The 18,263-nt window shown below is 46.4% G+C and overlaps 1 protein-coding gene across 5 annotated transcripts in view; it reads left to right on the top strand.

The window, feature by feature from the left end:
• Window positions 1–7,816: 7,816 nt before the first annotated feature.
• Window positions 7,817–18,263, top strand: part of LOC131904342 (calmodulin-binding transcription activator 1-like) — a 95,665-nt gene continuing 85,218 nt past the window's right edge. For all 5 annotated transcript variants that reach the window (XR_009377728.1, XR_009377730.1, XR_009377729.1 and 2 more), the window contains exon 1: window positions 7,817–7,927. Coding sequence is in view for 2 of the 5 variants with exons in the window: in XM_059255453.1 (XP_059111436.1) it covers window positions 7,883–7,927 (45 nt within the window). In the remaining 3 variants the exon portion in view is untranslated. The remainder of the gene's footprint in view (window positions 7,928–18,263) is intronic.

Raw genomic sequence — 18,263 nt, 5'->3', positions numbered from 1 at the left:
CCAGTGAAACTGATTTTGGAATCTGGTTTCCAGAATTGTAACTGAACACACTTATGTTGTTTTCAGACATGAAGGTAAGCTTGTGAGCACAGCTGTGGGAAGATGATACCCCCTGTGGATGCCACCTCCCAGCCTGAGGTCTGCCATCATTTCCTACCTGATTTCTGTGTCTGGCAAGGAGGTGCAGTCTCTACTTGGCTGGAGAAGGATCCTTCAAAAGCACAGGTAAGATAATACTCTGAGCTCCAGACCTACTCCCTGCTGGCTTCCTAGGACCTCCAGAATAAAATCCAATATCTCCATAGAGAGGTGGTCCTTTGGCCTGGTTTCAGCTTGCTCCCTGGCTCCACATTTGAGCACTCTTTGCACATGGCCTCACTGTGGGTCTTATAAATACATAGATGCCCTGAGGCTTTTGAAGTTGCTGGTTCCTCTGTCTAAAGCATCATCCCAACCACCCCATAACTGCTATTCTTGTTTCCTATGGGACTCCGAACTTCTATGACCCACTTTCTCCAAAGCAAAACCAAAACCAAAACCCAAAACAAAGCAAACAACACAAAACTGAACTTTCTCATTATTTTTCTTCAAAGTACTTAGTATCCTTCAATTGCTACCTTCAACCACATGTTGCATGTTTATTATCTACCTTTCAACGTCCCCTCCAGCAGGGCAGGCATTTTTAGCATGTTTTGTTGAATCCCCAAGCATATGAGACTGATATCTGGTATGTCATAAATGCTCCTAAACATGGATGCACATGGTAAATACATTTAAACCCTATCAAACAAAGGGCCCTCGGCTTATTGCTGCTCCATTTCTCCAAGATAACTGTAGGGAATACATTCTTTGTTGTTTTTAGGTTTATTTACTTTTATGTGTATGAGTGTTTGCCTGTATGTATGTAGGTATGAATGTACATATGTATGTATGTATGTATATGCACATGCATGCCTGGTGCCCAAGGAGGTCAGACGAGGGCACTAGATCCTCTAGAACTGGAGTAACAGATGCCTGTGAGCCACCATGTGGATGCTGGGAAACTGAATCTGGGTTCCCTGCAAGAGCAGTGAGTGTTCTTAAGCACTGAACCAGCTCCTAGACCCTTGGTTGTTGTTTGGGAACTCTTTCTGTCCTCACAGAACTATCTGTGTATACATGAGAATAGTGAGAACAGTATACACTAGGCCCAGCGTTTTTCCAGTTAATCATTAGAGCTAGAGACCTTTCAGTTGGTAGACACTGGTTTACCTCTGTTTTAAAGATGGCTACATGATATCCCGTGGCTTAATATTTAAAGAAAAATAAATTGTTCTCCTTGTTTGAAAATGGAAAGGCTCGGGCTGAGAACATGTCTCAATGTGCAACCATGAGGGCCTTCGTTTGAATCTCCAGCACTCATGTAAAGATCTGTATATGGCTGTACATGCCTGCAACCCTAGCACTGAGGGGCAGAGGCAAGATTCCAAGAGCACACTGGCCAGCCAGCCTGGCTGAAACAGCAAGCTTAGGGAAAGAGCCTGCCTGAAGGCAATAGGCAGAGAGGGAGGGGGGAGGGAGGAAGGGAAAGAAAGGTGTGTGTGTGTGTGGGGGGAAAGACACCTGGCCTCCATATGCTTGCAAGAGAGCATGAACAACTACATTCCCTCATCCTCTCTCCCTCTCCCTCCAACAAAACTCACACATTTAACACCCTCCCCCCCCCCCCCCACCAAACACAAATGAAAATCCAAAATAAAACAGATAAGAACATCAGAAGGCTAGAGACAATAAGATACCCTGGGCCCACACCATTCTTTTATGCTCCTGTAGAAGTGTGTGTCTCGTGGACGAGCCTCCATGGCCACGCAACAGGACAGTTCTGGCACACCAGAGGCTTGTATTTCAGTTTTCTTTGGCTGTTTTTGTGTGTGGGTGCACATGCTCATGTGTGCGTGTACTCCTGGAGGCTAGAAGTCATCCTCTTTCTTCAGGAGCTGTCCATCTTCCTTTTTGAGACAGGATCTCCAGGGGCCGGGGGTGGGGGGGTGGGGTGGGTGGGGTGGGGGGGTTGGGGGGGTGGGGGGGTGTCCTGGGGCTAGGCTGGCTAGCCTCAGTAAGCCTCACTGATCTGCCTGTCTCTGCCTCCCTGATGCTGTGATTATAGGCACACTACCATCCATGCTGGGTTTTTATTGAATCCTGGGTTCTCACGCTTGTGTGAAAAACATTTTTCCAACTGAGTGACCTCCCAGCCCCTTGTTTTGCTCTTTGGGAGAGGGTCTCCCCATCTCAGGTTGGCCTTGGACTTGTGATCCTCTGTGTCTGCCTCTGCCTTCCGGTTTGCAGGTGTTTGCCACCACTCCCACTGTATCCCAGGTGTCAGGAAGGTGATTTTTGGTTTGTTTGTTTTGCAGTGTCTCAGGGTGTAATCCCAGCTGACTTCCATCTTGCGTTGATTCTCCAGTCTCAGCCTTGGAAGTGCTGGGATAACAGGCATGAGCCTCCATGCAGGGCTTTTGACAGGTGATTTTCTTGTAGCATTAAGTGACTTTGCTTTGGAAAACGGAGTATAGGAATGAGCTGCATTTGGAAGCATTGGATACATCTTAGGAGGCCTCTGAACGACTTATTGGCCTCCAGGGGTGGTCTGGGGTTACTTACAAAATCTTACATCTTTGTCAACTGCCGGGAGCCACCCCCACTCTCAGACAATGGAAGTGTAAGGAGGCTGTGCAGATGCTAATGTCCCCTTGTGCCCTTCCTATAATCATTGCTGCCCCTCAGCCCTTTCTCTGTAGCCTTTTAGGGACTCAGTTGCTCTCTGCCTGGGTCTGAAAGCAGAGGTGCAAATCCTGGTTTCCTGAAACTCAGTCAGTGCAGTGGCATGGCCTGAGCTTGTCATCCCAGTGCATGGGAGGTGGAGGAAGGTGAATCATGCGTTCAAAGCCAGCCTCAACTACACAGTGAATTTGAGGTTAGCCTGGGCTACAAGAGACCCTGCCTGAGTGTTCCTCTCTCAGAGCCCCTCCCACTCTTGAGAGTTCCTTTTCACTTTTCCTTAATAACCCTCCAGACCATCATACCAACAGCTATGAGAAGGAGAGGAAGATGGGCTGGGGATGAAAATGAATGTCTAGAAAAAAACCGGGATTGATGGTCAAAATAGCATCTGAAGGTGAGATACATTCCTACTAAGTAAGATGGAACTTCCAGAGAGGCTCTGGAGAGAAGGGCAGTTAGGGTGTTTTACTCAAGGATGAGGTGGAAAGTTTTCACGACCACAGCAACCTGGTGACTAACATTAATGTTGTTCTGTGTTTTAATTGCTAAAAGGAAAACAAAGCTGCCTGAATTTGTCTGGTAGTCCTGGTTCCCTTTCAGTAAATACTGACCAAATGTAACAAACGATTCACCTCAAAATCCTAACAGGTTTCTCATTCCCTAGGTCAGGTCTCAGACTACTTTCTGCACTTAAAATACCCACCTCAGGGCCGGAGAGAAGGCCAGGCCAGTAAAATGCTTGCTGTGTAGCTTTAAGGATCTGAGTTTGATACTCAGCTCTTGTAGGAAAAAGTGGAGTGTGGTGGTACATGTCTGTGATCCTAGCACCAGAGACAAGAGGACGGTGGGCTTTGCTGGCCAGTCAGTTCAGTTGAATAGGTGAGTGCCAGGTTTTATGAAAGACCCTGCGTCAAAAAATGAGGTAGAGGGGCTAGTGAGATTGCTTAGCAAGTAAAGGTGCTTGCCCCAGAGCCTGGAGACTGGAGGTCAGTTCTCAGGGTCCACACAGTGAGAGAACTGACTCCCACAAGATATCCTCTGAACTCCACATGTCTGTCATGGTGAACACACACACACACACACACACACACACACAGAATCCATCTCTTGGTTATTTTCTCAAGTAAACCCCACCCCCTCCAACCTTTCTCTAGCTCAGGAATCCCTGAACACTTTGGTTTCATGATTTCTTTATATACTTGAAATCATCGAGGACCCCAGTGAGTTTTGGCTTGTGTGAGTTTGTTTATGCTGAATTAGATGTTATTGTCTAAATTAAAACTAAGAAAATTTAAAAAGCACTAGTTCACTTATAAAGAATAACAAACCCATAACAGGTTAACATAAATCATGTTTTTTTTTAAATGAGATATAGCTGAACTTTCCAAAAGAAAACAGAGGATGATGTGTAAGAGCACATTGTTCTTTTATAATTTTGCAAGTTTTGTTTATATCAAGCATGACAGGACTTGGCTGCATTCTCCTTTCTACATGCAGTCTGCTGTGAGGATGTGTCATATAACTGCTGAGGAACTCCACTGTGCATGTGTAAGAGACCAACATGACATGAGAATGAAGGAGCTTTGATCTAGTGGGTTCCCTGAAAGAGTCTCGAAGACCCCTGTGTACCTCCCCAGGTGACCTTACAGGTCCCCTGAAAGAGTCTTGGATACCCTCATGTCCCATGGACCTCCCTAGGCTTCATTTAAGATTTTCTATGCTGGCCTGGTCTAAGGGTTTTGATGGTGATGGTGATGCTTTTCTGATTCAGGTGACATTGGTCACTTTCTTCTGTGTTCACACTGTGCTGTTCCAGGCTATTGTTAATGTTGTGAGCCTGTGAGTGCCTTGCAGTCCCAGGATCTCATACAGCATTTGTGTCCATAGCATGCAGAAGATGTAGCATCATACTTTTTTTTTTTGGTTTTTCGAGACAGGGTTTCTCTGTGTAGCTTTGGTGCCTGTCCTGGATCTCGCTCTGTAGATCAGGCTGGCCTCAAACTCACAGAGATCCGCCTGGCTCAGATTAAAGGCGTGCGCCACCACAGCCTAGCCTTATTATCATCATTTCTTAAGTAGGGTTTCACTGTGCTGCCAGCATGGCCGGGATGCTGCCAGCATGGCCAGCATAGCAGTGATCTTGCCTCAGGGTCCTGAGTGTCTGGTACCACAGGCGTGTGTGTGTGTGTGTGTGTGTGTGTGTGTGTGTGTGTGTGTGTGTACGTTGTTAACATAAACCTATCACCATCACCGTCATCATTTATGGTTTTTTGTCTGCATGTTTGAGTGTGCACTTTGTGCTTAGTGTCCTTTGAGGCCAGAAGGTGATGCATCTCCCAGAACTGGGTTGTAGACAGTTATGAACCACCATGTGAATGCTGGGAACTGAACCCAGGTCCTCTGCAAGAGCAAAAAGTGCTCTTAACTGCTCAGCCATGTCTCCAGCCCCAGGCTCACCTGCCTCGGGCTCCCTAGTGTTGGGATTGTAAGCATGAGCTTCCATGCCAAGTTTTCATTAAGATTTTAACTTTAATTATAAAAGCAATGTAACTAATTGTGGCTATATTTTAGAAAATAGAGACAGTAAAGTAATACACTGAACCTCTTAAATACCATTTCTTGAATGTATTGCATCAGTATTTTATGAAATGTAGCATGTGTGCTCACTCCGTCTGTGTCGCTCTGTTGAGATAGACGAGATGATCTTGACTTGTCTCTGACCTTCCTGCCTCCACCTCCTGAGTGTTGGAGCTCTTTGCCTGCACCACCGTGCTTAGTTTATTTGGTGCTGGGGAAGGAGTTTAGTTTCATTCATGCTAGGTAAAGCACTCTCCCAACTGAGCCATATCCTTAGCCTTCAAATGCGGTATTATCTATCATTCCATTATATTTGTAAATGAACACAGAATTTTGAGTATCTTCCCTATCTCCAGCAATGAGTTTGTCCATTTTGACATGTGACTAGTGCAGCTAAGCACACTTCACCTGTTAAACAGCCAACATTAGCACTTTGAGATGTGATCACTTTTTTTTTTTTTTGAAGAACTTATTTTTAACTGTGTGTATATATGAGGACTGTGCACAAGAATGCAGGTGGTCGTGGAGCTGGAGTTACTGGCAGTTGTGATCTGCCCAGTGTGGGTTCTGGGAACGGGACTGGTGTCCTCCGGAAGAGCAGTATGTGCTTCTAACTGCTGTGCCGCCATCGCTCACTCTTTTGTTCCAACAAATACAGTGATCAGGGAAGAGCATCTTCCTTCTCCCAGCACTTCCCCACTCGAGGTTATTTCCTTAGATCAGATTCTCAGAAACAAGATTCCCAGGTCAAAAGACGTAGATTTTTTTTATGGCTTTTAATACATACCGTGAAATTGCTTTTTGAAAGGGTTATACTAATTTACACCGCCACCAGCGTTTCCAGATGCAACACAGGTGCTATTAAGAATGCTAATCGATAAAATACTGTACCCTAGTTGTTAAAACTTCGCCTTTTTTTTTGAGGCTCATAAAAATTAAAGTTTGTTGAAGAATGAGTATACAATACAAACCATCTTTTGGGGCATCTTTATTTTTGGAACAACCTTAAGCAATTCTCCGTGGTGAACACCAGAGAAAGAACACATGTTGTGAGGATTGGCAGCGACTGGCTTTGACGATCAATCCTAACGCCAAAACACTCGATCGACTTTTCAGTGCTTCTGCTAGCAGCAAACGGAGGGAAAATAGTGTTGAGGAATCAAGCCGTGCAAGTTTACAGAGAAATCTGGAGCTCAGCTGCTTTTCATTAAACTGCGTTCCCTTGGGTGCACGTGCAGAATTCCCGCACTATTTTCCCTCCCTCTTCCCCACCCTTTTTTTTTTCTGTCCATGTGCCGAATTCCTGCACTCTGCCCTTTTCCTCCCTTCTTCCATCCTTTGCTTTCTTTTCTGGCCACGTGCAGAACCCTTGAATTTCTGTGGAGAAGGCGCAGCACTTTGCAGCTCTCCTGGTCGGAGCTTGTGAATCCACCCGGTGTGGCCCTACTTTCAGGAGAGCTGCGCGGAGCTGCGGCCGGAATCCGGCAGAAGTGCCGGGAGCCCGGGAGGAACTGGCTAAGCTAGCCGAGGTCGAGCGTTCCGAGCCCCGGATCCACGGCTGCAGCTTGGGACAGGCACCTATGACTCATCGGCTCCGCCGGTCACATGGACAACGTGACCAAAATAAAGTTTCAGTATTTTAAGCCGCTAGAAAAGGGGACAGAGAAACGCAAGGCGGGCGGGAGCGTAAGGCTGCCGCGGGGACGCAGAGGCGGCCGAGGGGGCGGGGCTTGTCTGAGGGGCGGGACCTGCCGGGAGGCGCGCCCCTCCCCCGCGGCGGGCAGCGACGCCCGGACTCCCGACCGAAGGGTTCGGGGACGCTGCGAGCACGCCTCGGCGCCTCGCGTCCTGCACCCCAGAGCCGCCCCCTGCCAGTGCCGTAGGCTGCGGGATCCCGGAGTTCCGGCGTGTCCTCCACAGACACCGGGACCCCCACGCGCCGGCAGCGGCTTCCCCGGGAACGTCCTTCAGCTCCGGGAGCACGCGGGAAAAGCCCCAGCACGCCAATGAGCGAGCGCCTTCCTCATGACGGTCACGCTGGGGGGCGGGGCTTCCCACAGCCGTTCCCTAGTTCCGGGAACCCCCTTTGATTGGTCTGGACGGCTTGGGAAACACTGTTGTGACGCCCAATCAAAACACTACGTCTCGGCCTCGAGGAAATATTCCGTGTCAGGCTCGTCCTGATTGGGCTGTCCTTGCGTCCTCTGGCCACTAGGAAGCTTTGTTTGGATCTGGAGGGCGGGTTTTCCTAGGAGTGGGTGGGAAGGGGGCGTTGATTCCAGGCCAATCACTTTAGTCGGTGCGGTGGTGATCAACCAATGGGCTGGGTGGATAGGACGCTCCTCCCGGAGAGTAGTGAGGCCCCTGGTGCGGCCCGATTGGCCGCAGGAGCCGTGACTGACAGACGCACTCTCCAATGGGCGCTGTGCGTGGGCCGCGGGGCGGGGCCAGGGCGGGTGCGCGGCGGCGGCGGGGTGGCTGGGCCGGCGGCGGCGGCGGTACGAGGCGCGCGCTCGGGGTCCCGGTCGCGAGGAGGAGGAGGATGTGGCGCGCGGAGGGGAAATGGCTGCCGAAAACAAGCCGGAAGGTGAGAGCCGGAGCGCGAGGGCCCGGGGCTGTCAGGGTGGCGGCGGCGCGGCGGGCCCGGGGCCGCGCCGGACATCCCGGGCATCGGCGGCGCGGGGCGCGAGCGCGGGGGCGCGGCGGGCGCGGGGAGGGCGCCGGCAGGGTGGGGGGGGCGGAGCGCGGCCGAGTCCTGAGGTGACTCGCGGGCCGGCCGAGCGCGTTGCCCCGCACCCAGCCCCGGGGGCGGCAGGCCGGGGCGGGGGGCGCGCGGGGCGGGGGCCGGGCCCAGTGAGGAGGAGGAGGAGGAGCCGTGGCGCCTCCGATAACCGGCCCGGGGCATTCCAGCCGCGCCGGCCACGGCGTGAGGGGGCCGCGGGGAGGAAAGTTTCCCGGCCCGCGGGGTCTCGCGGTCACCGGTGCCGGCGGCCGTGGCGGCGTCAGGGCCGGACGTTCCCCTCCACAGCCCCCCTCGGGCCGCGAGGCGCCTCCTAGCGCCGGCGTGGGGGTGTCCCCGCGCGGGTCCCCGCCAGGGGGCCCCCCTCGTGCCGAGCGCCCCTCGGCCGAGGCCCCGGGCGACCCCTCCCCCTGCAGGGCCGGGGGCCTCGTGCGGCCTCCCCGCCCCTCACAGCGTGCTCTTCCACTCTTGCCCTTGCACCCTCACTGCCGAGAGGGTGGGGTCTCCATACTGCCTTGCCCTTTACCTTCCATGACCCCGATCCTCGCCGAGCACGGAGGGTTCCGTGTGAGCCTGTCCCCCCTTTCCGGGGACTCTCGTGGGGCCGCGGAGCCTCGGCACGCTGGGTTTACCCTTTTTCGCCAGGACAAGGGGACCCGGGCTACCCATGTTCTTCCTTCTTTGCTCGCTCAGTGGCTCGTGGGGCCCTGTGCAGCTCTGAAGTCATTTCTAAATAGGAAGGCAGACACTTTTTCCAGATCTACACTCTCCGCACAGTTTCCTAGGTTAGGGTGAGCTCATTTCCTGAATACCCTTCGAGTTGCCCTCTTTCTGGTGGGGAAAACCGGACGCTCCAATGCTCCTCTCCTCAGCTCTCTGCCTCTCTCCTTGGAGTTCCCTGTCTGTGCCAGGGTGGGCGCCCCAGTAAGATGTAGGGCAGGCAGGCTTCCGATGTGTCTACCACTTGAGTGAAAAGGGACCTCAGGAATTACTCCTTTCTTGAAGGAAAACAAGGATCTATTGCTTCCCGTTCACTCTTGGATCTTAGGGGGCACCCTTCACCAATTAACACTACCCCACTGGGAAAAGGGTCACGTGCCCTTGAATTTTGTGTTCTGATGCTTGTCTTCTGAGCGATAAGAACCATACTTTATGCGTCCCACTCTCAAGAAGTCTTTGAATCTTTCTTGGAAATAAACTTCCCAATCCTTTTTTTTTTTTTTTTTTTTTTTTTTTTTTTTTTTTTTTTTTTTGGAGAGAGAGAGAACTCATATCCTCCTTATGGCTTCTGTTTTCAGTCAGCCATATTTAGTGAGCCTGTTACCTTGACTTTTTCTAATTTTCTCAAATTGTATTCATGTTGGCTGGGTAAGGAGAAGCCATATGCCTTTCTATCCAGAATAGGGAGCGTAGACACCCTTGTCGCCCACATGCCATTTGAGAAGAGGTAGCTTGTGTGCTCCTTGTTGTACCAGAACCTTCCTTTGCCCTGGTATGTCTCTAGTGGGATCAAAACATTTCTTTGGATCTTGTATCTTTTAGGCAAAGGGGAAATTTCTCTATTTATTTGTTGTTCTGGTTCTCTTTGGCATCACAGAAATTGTAATGCTCCACATAATTGTTGACACACACAAACCACTTTGTGCATATGTGCAATAACATTCGGTACATGCACAGAGGAAGTTAGGAGGGTCAGATGACAGCTCTATGTTCAGAGTATGTGGGAACTGTTAACATGCAAGAATGTGTATATATACATATTCATATACGTTATTGGTGACTTCAGACTTAGAAGAAACAAAAGTATCATTGATAAATGCCGTTTCTCATCACTTCTTCATTTGTCATTTGTATTGTACTGAATAAGCAGAATGCCACCCAGAATGTTCACCACATCTCCCCTGTGTGGAGTGCTTGCTGATGAGTGCCCAGACTTTTCCATTTGGAATCTAGGGACAGTATTCTCGGCTCAATTCTGTGAGGAGTAAAGGTTCTTATCTTGATTTTTTTTTTTTCCGTTTTTAAACTGCAATGTAGGAGAAAGATTTCCCGTGTTTTGGGAAAATGATAGGAATGGAGAAGAAGCTGCTTCTCCCTGATAGAACTGGGAACTGATGTCCTCAAGTATGTCCCTGTTGTATTTCAGCCAATGAACTGAGAGATGCTGTGAAATTAGGAAAAGGTACCTTGGAAAGTGCTTGCTGCTTCCTGGGAAGGTGGCAGGGTTTTTCCAGGTTCTTCTCTCTGGGCCTGGTGAGTGTGAGAGCCCAGCAGCTCTGGCTCTGCTCAGGTGCATCACTGCCCTGTCTCTTACACTTTCACTCAGCAGTGAAACCTTACTTTTTAACAGGCTTAGTGTGGAGCCTCACCCTCCTTCCAGCTTTGTGTGCGTTTGTGTGTGCACTCTTGAAGCACTTTGCCTAGCAAGGGAGCCCTCTACCTTGGTTTCCCAAGTAAAGAGATGCCTCAGTTGGCTCTAGTTTTGCTTTTTAGCATGGTACCCAGTGCCAGAAAGGAAAGCTTTTGGTCTGATTTTCCTGTGTGTGTCTTCCATTTTTAGGCTGTTTTCATCCTGTGCTTCTTGTTAGCTTAGGGGGCTTGTTTGTTTCTAGGGGTGTTAGTGAGCCTTGGACAAATGAAGACTTGAATACCTGCTGTGTATGTTGGCATAGACCCAGGACAGTCATCTCGTTTCTGGTGCTGGCTCTTCTGTGCCCTCCTCCAGGCCACTAACTACCTTTGGGAGTTGTCCCTGTCCAGCAGAGTGCCCCGCACATGGACTGTGAAGGTGAGGTAATGAAGGTCCACAGAGGAGAACTGCTTGTCGAAAGTTAGGCTTGAGTTGAATGAGCTTGTGCTTACTGTGTGGCTGGGCTCTGGATGGTTAGGAAGCAGCTCTTTCCTTCTGCAGTGAGTCAGGTTACCCTGTTTTCTTAATCACTTTGCTTTTTTCTTTGCATCTTTCTGTCCAAACATAATTTCCCCTTCTACTCTCATTCACCAGCATTTTGGGACAAGCCAGGTGAACTTTTTCTTTTGTCTCCTTGAAGATCTGACTTACCCTATTTCTGGGAAATGTTGGGATTCTCTCTCTCACCCTTCAGTGGATTCTGCATGTTGACATGTGCACAATAACCTCTCCTCAAGGTCAGATTGGGTCAGCTTTCCCTTTCTAAAAGACTAGCATCACTCTCTCTCTTAGAGATGAGTTTATGTCATACTTAGCCACATTTTCATCATTTTTACTTTATCAAAAATTTTAATGTTTTGTCTTTTTGAGACAGGTCATGTTTTGTAGCTCAGGCTAACTTAGAGTTTGCTGTGTAGAACAGTTTGGCCTTGATCTTGGGGATCAGTCCTCGTGCCTCAGCCTTCTGAATGCTGAACTCACAAGCAGGGGGTGCCATACCCAGTTCAGCTGCATATTTTGTTTGCTTTAGTTTTCAGGCCCTGCTGGATTTAGTTCCCCCCTCCCCCCCAATGGCCCATTCTCGAATGAGGAAGGAACAGTTTGCCTGTGTTTACTAGGTGTTAGTCGGTGTGCCAGTGGGATTTGAATTCTTTCTGATCTTGAGGTAGCTGCTCTTGAGCCCTTTCTCCATTCCCTACACCCTGTTCATTACTTGTTCCATTCCTTATGTCCTGTCTGTGGCAGCTTGGAGAAACTCCCTTTGCACCTTCTGGACCAGTGATAGAAGGGTTCTCAAGCTCTTGGCTACCTGCAGTTGTGCCCATTGAGTGTTTGGTGGGATCTTAGTGTCGCTCTTCTGAAGTCATTGTCGTGGCTGCTCCCTTACTCAGCTATTCACTTTGGAGCCCTTTCCTGGATGTCTGTTGTAGTCAAGGATCTGCAGGGTTCAGTGACTTTGCCTGAGACCATAGTGGATCTTGTTACCCTATTGTGTAAATGATATGTCAGTCTATCTGTATTTGACTTTAATAAAATCTTATAAACTTTTTTTCTGAATTTAAATTTTTGTGTATTGTAGTCTTGCAAAAAATACTTGACTAGTGTGCTATCCTGTGGAGCTTTTCCCTTCCTTCCTGGAAGATGGGGGTTGGTGAACAGGGTGGATGGTGTACTGGGAGAGGCATTTAGCAGCTTTCCTCCAGATTGTGGAGTGTGTGTTTGTGTGTGTGCACACATAAGAAAATACAGTCATTCTTAATGTGACTGTCCAGGTGTAACTTTTAGGTAATTTAGATATGTGATTGGAATGCTTAGTATACATTAGAACAGCAGCATTGCACACAAAGTATCATATTCATGGAACATAGCATTTGTACATAACAGATCATTTTTACATAAAGAACTTTTAGAAAAAAAATCTTTCTTCTGATGATCTTGGTTCATGCTATCATGTATTAAGCACTGAATGAGCCATCACTCTGCTTTGCTGTTCAGTTATCTAAATCTAGTGCCTAAGTGTGGCCACACTCCAAGGCCAGAGCATGATACAGTTACTAGCTTATGTGACTTTCAATTCTTTATGCTGTTTAATAGTACTGTTATTTGTATCTTTCTGTTTTTTTTTGGTAAAGCCTGATTCTTTTTGGGTACAGGTGAGGTATACATTACGATGTTGACATTGATCAACGTTAATCTGAAGTGTGCTCATTCTCTTTCTCTCTGAAGTCAGGTTTTCTCTCCCCAGCGGCTCTAGAAGCCAGTTCTGTAGCTTGCACTCCTGTGGCAACCCTTACTGTCTGTGGATGGCTGTGCCCTTTGTCCACTGATGCTTTTGTGGTGACAGGTGATAATGTGGCTCTTTTGCATTTCCATTGCCTGGGTCATCTTCAGTATTGTGTATCTTACAGTATCATCATACTTTGTTTATTGATCTGGGCAGCTCAAGTTCTACCTCCTTTTCTCCTTCTCTACCTGTAGGATAGGTAGGTGGCATGGGATCTAAGTCCCAACAAGGGGACGAGTAAACACTGTCCTTCAGATTTCTAAGCCTCCCCATGGAGGATTTTGGGAATTTGTTTTTGCTGAATTTATCTGGCTTCTTTCTGTCCCTGGTTAGATTGCAGTATACACTTTTTGGGTACAGTTAACTATACTAGTCATTGGGAGCTTTTGTTTGCAGAAAGTGTGGGACCCTCTCTTAGAACTCCTCTGCCTTACTTTGTGCTGTGGTGCAGTCTGATGTATGGGGTGAGGGTGGAGGTGTTCTAGTTCTAATTCTTTGTTCACCTTACTTTAGGAAGCGGCACCGCCTGCCCACCTCCTTGCCTTCCCTCTGTTCCCTCTTCTCTCCCTCTCTTCTGCTCAGGTTTAGGGTCAAGGCTGCCCAGATACAGTCATGTTCTTTTGTTTATGCCATCGTGGGTGTAGTACTCAGTTGTCTTGTGGTTGTGAGCACTGTCAATTAGAAGGTGGAGATGGTCTGCCACCCTCTAGTATTTGTTGTGGATGAGAAGTGTGTAGACATTGAGCAACAGTCTGATACTTCGTAGTGTTCTCTATAGTAAATGTTCCCCATCAACATGTTGAGACATTGTTGCCAGGTTTTGAGCATCATTGCTTGCGTGGGTCTCCTGTAAAGACTGGTAATGTTTATTGAGCATTTTTAAAACCTCATTCTTGACTTAAAAAGAAATACTGTGCACCCCAGTGTGCAGAGGCCCAGCCAGTCATATTAATCCCCACTTTACTCTCTCTCTCTCTTTTTTTTTTTTTTTTTTTTTTGGTTTTTCGAGACAGGGTTTCTCTGTGTAGCTTTGCGCCTTTCCTGGGACTCACTTGGTAGCCCAGGTTGGCCTCGAACTCACAGAGATCCACCTGGCTCTGCCCTCCGAGTGCTGGGATTAAAGGCGTGCGCCACCACCGCCCGGCCTCTCTCTCTCTTAAGAGGAATGGTCTTTATTTTTCAAATAATTGACAGCACAAGATGAAAAGACTGAGGTACCCTTTGTTGTAATGGCTCTTGTGTATTCATCCCAGTGTTCTGCTCATTCTTGATATAATTGCGTGTTTTCTTGTACATGAGTCCTTTGCTCATTTGGAAAAGTTCAGTCACTTTTTTCCCCCTTTAGATTTAGATGGCCCCTTTCTGAAGTTGTTAGCACAGGGTGTCTTAGAAGGAGGTGTGCTGGCCTGGACTGTCTTCTTCCCCCTGCTTTCTGTAGGGCTTTGCATGAACTGTGTCATGCCTTGAAAGAAATGCCAAGCATGACAGTGCTTGGAAAAAAAGTAAGTGACGTTACCTTGTACTTCCTCATGCCAACCAAAACACTTCTCTTTACCCCCTCTCCCAAAAAAACAGTAACAGTAACAAGATAATCCCAAATAAAGCAGACCATCCTGAAGATTAGTTCTGATTGCTCCTGCTGTGTTTAGTCACTGGTTTTGGGCTGGGACACAATTGATACCTTTGGGTATGTATTCTAAATGGCATTTGCATCCTTTGTAGCAGAGTTTGCAGTATCTCCATTTTTCCTTATCAGTTAGTTACCATAAGGTAACACCTACCAAGCGCCTTATTTTTTCCTCTTTATTCCTACTTAATGGTTCGAATGAATACTGGCAACAGTTAATTACTCTGTCCTCTCATGAGTTCTGCCTATGTTTGAGAATGGGATGGAGACTTCTGTACAGTGTGGACCATCATGACTCTGTCCATGTCACTTCACACTGTTTGAAAAACCTAGCATCTGTTAGGATGGATAAACCACGTATGTCAGCCTGTTCAATCTTCATCAGTGAGATTTGTTTATGTATGATATCAGAGCTGTGTGCAGATGCTTCCAGATGCACTCTTCATCACCATCTTTGTCCTTCCATGTTTGTCTGTCTATGTCTCTCTCTCTCTCTGTCTCTCTCTCTGTCTTGGCAGAGTCCCATGTAGCCCAGGCTGGCCTTGAATACACTGTGTAGTTGAAGATGACCTTGAGCTTCTGATCTGCCAACCAGGTTCTGGGATTGCAGACATGTGTGTCCATTGTTGGTTTGGAGATGCTCTTTCAACTGAAAAACAACCCACACGTCTTGTTTCTACTTTTAAAAAATGCATTGTAGTTTTCTTTTATCAGGATTGGTTGAGACTGCCAAGAATTATTTCTGAAGGCATGTGAGTTAAGTAAGGAATTTCTGTCTTTGTAAATTTAGACTTGGTTTTAGTCCCTTTCTCAAGAGTCTGTTACCCCCTTGGTTTTTGAGGCAGATATCAAACCCTTTGGAAATGATAAGAAATTGGTGTGAAGTTTGAAATCATAGGAAGCACAAAGCTACGAGAGTAATGTAATTAGCAATTAATGATTGAGACAACCTTAAGGTAGTAATTGGAAATGTAACTGTGTAACAACAGAGTGCCTTGACTGTTTCCACCACAAAGTTGTTGATGGCCTTGGTGATCTTAAAATGTGTTTCCCCCTTCTTTTTAGAAAGTACTTGAGATAAAATAGCTGTTTTTAGTTGAAGAAAATATAAAGTTTGGTGGAAGTTCAGCAGAATGGAACATTTCAAAACTAGATTCAAGATAAGAATTTTTATTTTGAATCCACAAGGGGGTAGTGGTGTTCTATCAAAGGTGCTTATGGAAGTTGAGGTGATCGCCAGCATTCCAGATCTGTAGATAAAACTGGCATGTTTGCATTTTAACTTAATAAGATCTCCTTTTCAAAATGTTTATTGGCAGAATTGTTTATTGCTTAAATTAAAAAAAATCCATTTTGGTGAATGGCTATTTTAAGCTGTGCAGATGGTTAGTGAGACCGTCCTTGTAGTCCTGTGCTTTGTAGAGGTCACAAAGGCTCTGAGGCTGCTCCTGTTTTCTAAGGATGGAATAATCTTAACATTAGGGCTCTAGAATTGGTGGCTTAAGTGTTTTGAATAGAAGGATTTTAGAGAATTGTATCTAAACTTTACAGAAGTTTTTATTTCCTAGTGTTTCAATTCCGCCAAAAGATGAAAAATGTGAACAGTCTTATTACTAGCTGCTTTAATAGTCCTGAATGAATCAAAGTTTTGTGATAGTAGTTTACATTACATCATTCCATAAAAACATCCTTTCCCTAACATAAAAATCTAAGTATTCTGCAGGCCTGTGAGTTTTACTGCTATGTTTAGAATTACTTACAATCATTGTAGTGTGGCAGAGCCAGCCAGTCTGATCTTGTTGCTGTTACATGCTCTTTGTGGATGATAGGCCACATAGTGGGAGAAAGTTTTTTAAAGATTTATTTTATAATTTGTATATGTGTGTGGCTGTGTGTGTATTCATGTAGGTGCTCCCAGAGGTCATAAGAGGTGTGAGCCTACCTGATGGGGGTGTTGGGAACCCAACTATGAACTTCTGGAAGAATAGCAAGTGCTCTCAACTGCTGAGCCATCTCTTCAGCCCCAAGTTGGGAAAAATTTTTATGATGGGAATGGAGATTATATCCTGCTTATTTAGACACCTAAATACACACACACACACACACACACACATACACACACACACACACCTTTAAAAAGTGCTAGTAGTAACTCTAATAACCTGAAATAGTTAAGTCTTTCATAAGCGATGCTTGTTTGTGCCACATGCATTGTCTGTTTCTTGTTTCTGGGCAAGAGCAAAGGCAAATGGTTTTTCTGTTGTCCCTCTTCCTTCCTTCTGAGCAGGGAAAGGTTGTTTCGTGTACCTTCTTCACTAAGTGACTTTGGTGATTTAGCATCCCAGAAAATAAATGCATACTTCCCTGTTTCCTCCAGCTCTGGGAGCTGAGCTAAGATGTCAGCATTTTCATTCATGAATTTTATGCTTCTATTTCTTTGTTTTGTATTCCTGAACTGGTATATTCACAAATCAGTTTACCACCAGTCAGTTCATAAGTCAACTATGAAAGATAATACAAAAGATGAGATGCCACAGTTGTTTTGATAATGCTGTAGTTGCTCCTGCTCTGCAGCAGTTCAGTTTGGGTAGGGTTGCTGGCCAGACAGCTTGAGATCTAAAGCAGCAGTTTTAATTAGTGCATGATTTTTGTGTAGAGCTGTGTTGTGAACATATTGACACAAAATTTTTGTTCTTGCTAGAAGGTTAGAGTGCTAATACTGTTTCCTTTGTTACCAAGGGTATTTATTTTTATCGTTTGAGGTATTGGAGGATTCTGCTTCATTTCAAAGAGGTTATGCCTGGGGATCAGATTATGTTTCTGTTGGAATGCACTTGGTCTATGAGCATTTAGTTACTCTGGAAATATATCAAATAACTTGGTTATTTTATAGTTTTAATGTTTCTGTTTTTGATACACTGATGTTGGAAGGCGTAGCAATACTTGAACTAGAGTCAGATTTTAGATCTCTGGATTGTACACTCATGTAGTCATGGACTGTAGCTACTCCTCCAGGGAGGTTTTCCTCTGCAGGGCCAAGGTGGAGGCTTCTGGCATCTTTCATGCCTGTGACTGATGAATGGTTAGCTGTAAACAAGTTAATTTTTTTTTCAGCTTTCTTGGGGCTTCACTGACTTTCTGAATGTTTAATTGCCAAGGACATTTAGAAATAGCAGTGTTACTTTTAGGCAGTACCATTTTAGCTCAGTTCATGGTTAAGAGTGGATGATCAAAACTGCAGTCATTTCTGTTGATACCTATCTTTATTAAAACTCTATTTGTGTGTGCATGTGCTAGAGACTGAACTCAGGGCCTTGCCAATGTATGTTACTCTGGATTTTTTAAAAATTAATCTTTATTTTGTGTGTTCATGTGTAAATCCTGATCATCACAGCTTATTTACTTTTCAGAAATCCTATAGAGGTAAACAGTTCTGAAAATTACAAAGTTCTACTATTAAATTTGCCCTTTTTTGGGGTCAGCAAGATGACTTAGTGAATAAGGGTACTTGGAGCCATGCTGATGGACCAGAGTTGGTCCTTATAACCCATGTAGTAGAAAGAGAACTGACGCCTGCAAGTTGTCCTCTGGCCTCCACATGCTCCCCCACCATATAAATAAAAATTTTATATAGAAAATTAATATATATGGGGATCAGAACTTAGCTTCTGGTGTGGTGCCTTCCAGCTCTTTGAGACAGTTCTGTCATTCAGCCTGGAGCTCACTGGCTAGAATGGATGGTCAGAAAGCCCCAAGGAGCCATCTGTATCTACCTCCCAGTGTTTGGAAGTGTGCTGGTGCACCCAGTTTTTACATGGGTATAAAAGCACTTTATTGACTGAACTGTCTCCCCAGATCCCTG

Source organism: Peromyscus eremicus, chromosome 2 (genome assembly GCF_949786415.1).
Source record: "Peromyscus eremicus chromosome 2, PerEre_H2_v1, whole genome shotgun sequence".
In the NCBI taxonomy this organism is placed as follows: Eukaryota; Metazoa; Chordata; class Mammalia; order Rodentia; family Cricetidae; genus Peromyscus; species Peromyscus eremicus.
The sequence above is the reverse complement of the archived record's forward strand: the minus strand, read 5'-3'. Positions and strand labels throughout refer to the sequence as shown.